Below are 2500 nucleotides of genomic sequence, written 5' to 3'. Positions count from 1 at the left end.
GGCCCTCGACTGCACGTCCGCCGCCAAGCCCGACACGCGGCAGCCCTGCAACACGCAGTCGTGCCACCAGGGTGAGTGCACGCGCTCCGGCGGGAGCTGTCACACACACACACATTTATAATGTTTTGTTTGAATTATTGTCTCATAGCCTCTAATCACTCTGCAGCTCCTGCAGCGCTAACCCCCCTCCCCCTCCCCCAGAGCAAGCCGACGAGAGCAACACCTCGGCGAGCGACGAGGCTCCTCAGGCCTCGGCGGACTCTTCTCCCGGCGAGGACTCTGAGCGGAAATCCTCAGGTAACGTGTCTGTGGCGGCGTCGTGGAGGCATCCTCACGGCGGCGCTGAGGATTCCGCCAGCGATGGCTTCCAGATCCGCAGATCCGACTCAGGTCACAGGGGATCCACTTTGGCTTGGGCCTCGTCGGGGGGTGAGGAGGAGGTGGTGCGTGCGGACCACGAGGAGGAGGAGGAGGAGGAGGAGATTGGTCATGAGGAAGAGGAGGAGGACGAAGATGAGGGGGCAGGGAGGCATTCGGCGGCGGCCTCCGGCGGCAGGCGGCGACGGCCCGGCTCGCCCGTGCGCCCTGGACCAGCGGCGCGACCTGGCGGCTTCCCCCAGCACAGACCTGGACGACCCTGGCGACCCGGTCCGTCCTCAGGTTGGCCGGGGCTGCTGAGCGCTTCCTAACCTTGGCTTTTAACTCAATCTGTCAGCAGTCCTTCGCTTCCGCTCGGGTGTCTTGACGAAAGCTTGGTTGGCATAGACCGCATTTCCTGGAGGTTTGACACCGCTGGTGGTAAACTTGCACCCAGTCGCGTTGAAAGCTGAAGAAGTTTATGCTTGCTCTTATAATATATAAGTATACAGCTGTCAGGGTAAATGTTGACTAAAGAATCTGAAATCATTTAGACGCATCACTGCCATGCTTGCACACAAAAGTTCATATCAATTCAGGCTCTTTGTTATTATCTCATCATCGTGTGCCCAGACCCTGGGGCACTTTGCATCGTGTCTGTTAAACACCAGTATCGGTGCGCATCTTGGCTTCTGAAATGCTGCATTCATTTTCGGGGAATTGTTCATTGAAGTTCTGCACCGCAACAGTTAGTCTGGGACGTGTGTACTGTCATGAGATTGGGTAACCATAGAGTTTATAATCCGTAAAAAAAAAGTAATAAATAAAATGTGTAAAAAGATATACGTTCTATCGGGAACGCATGGCGGTTCGGGAGGTATTTCCTGAACGCGGTTAAAGTTCTTGCGTGGTGGGTGCTGCGAACAGGAATTCAAAGCGGAATTCAGCACTGCCTTCAGTCACGAAATCAAATTTAGGGGGAAATCTTTGCCATGTTTAAGTCGTTCTTTCGTTCACAGATCACGGTTTTCTGGAAAGAATTCTGTTGATATTTCAGTTAGTTACCATGCCGTTAAGAACAACTTTGACCAATGGCTCCATAGTTGCACCCGCTTCCCGTTGCCAAGAAGATAAACTAAAAAAAACAAAAAACATTTCCACATTTATAACAGACAAGCACTTCGCTTCCACTAAAAGCATTACTATACAAGCGATTACAAAAATGCAGTCGAAACACTCACCCATTCAGAGAAGAGCCTATTCAGTGAATTAACTCACTAAAGCATAAACAGAGCATGGATTTTTTACATTTTCATTGTTGTTTTTCCCTCTTGTAAATATTGTTTGTGGAGTCGATAGTCAGGGGAGCCTTGCTTTGCTATCATGATTAATCTTGAATCCTGTTTTACCCGTGTTTTTGCTTCTTAACATTTTCAGTCGTGATTAGTGTAGGAAATTCACATCACATGCACAGGTACAAAAATTGTTTGTGTATGTGTTTGTATTTGTGGCTATCAAAAACGTTTTTATTTGTGGTTTACAACATTTGTGGGTTAATTCAGTTTCGTCTGCCGTAATGTGTTCATTTCCCGCAGTCGCTCCCTAATGACGTTAACATTAATCTTCCCGCCTCCTTTTGTGGCCGTGAGTGCAATCCTTTGTGCAAGACTAAGATATGGTGACCCTGTGCATTAAGAGGGAAAAATGGGAGCTTCACGCTGATCGATGCAGCAGCTTTGAACAAATTTTGATTTTGTATCATGTTAAGCCTCCATTTTTTTAAAAGTAATACAAAAGCTGCCATAACTAATCCAGTCAAATTCTAGTTTCTGAGACGATGCTCTCCCTCGTTTCCCCGCAGGTGTGTGCATCGACAGGATGAAGAACTGCCACTTAGTGTATAAAGCTCGCCTGTGCCGCCTCAAGTACTACAATAAGCTTTGCTGCGAGACCTGCACGAAGAACCAGTGATCTCCGTGCGCTGTGCCGTGCAACAAGAACCAGTGACCCTTGCACACTGAGACGTGCCTCAAGAACCCGTGAATCAAGCACCTCGCGTCGTGCTTCGAGAACCTCTGAACCCGCACTCGCGCAGAGCTGGGACTCCTCAGTGACGAGCCAGTGGACTCTGCTTTATTTTGTA

The 2500-nt window shown here is 49.3% G+C and overlaps 1 protein-coding gene across 2 annotated transcripts in view; it reads left to right on the top strand.

The window, feature by feature from the left end:
* LOC113806020 (thrombospondin type-1 domain-containing protein 4-like) overlaps positions 1-2500 on the top strand; it is a 23853-nt gene that overhangs the window by 20984 nt on the left and 369 nt on the right. The window contains exons 14-16 of one of the 2 annotated variants that reach the window (XM_070123505.1): positions 1-71; positions 202-648; positions 2219-2500. The exon at positions 1-71 is cut by the window's left edge and continues 68 nt beyond it; the exon at positions 2219-2500 is cut by the window's right edge and continues 369 nt beyond it. In XM_070123505.1, coding sequence (XP_069979606.1) covers positions 1-71; positions 202-648; positions 2219-2328 — 628 coding nt within the window. In that variant the 3' untranslated portion in view covers positions 2329-2500. Of the gene's footprint in view, positions 72-201; positions 661-2218 lie in introns of both variants that reach the window. The other variant, XM_070123504.1, reaches the window with a different exon arrangement.

The sequence above is a fragment of the Penaeus vannamei genome, chromosome 7, assembly GCF_042767895.1.
Source record: "Penaeus vannamei isolate JL-2024 chromosome 7, ASM4276789v1, whole genome shotgun sequence".
Taxonomy (NCBI): Eukaryota; Metazoa; Arthropoda; class Malacostraca; order Decapoda; family Penaeidae; genus Penaeus; species Penaeus vannamei.
The sequence above is the reverse complement of the archived record's forward strand: the minus strand, read 5'-3'. Positions and strand labels throughout refer to the sequence as shown.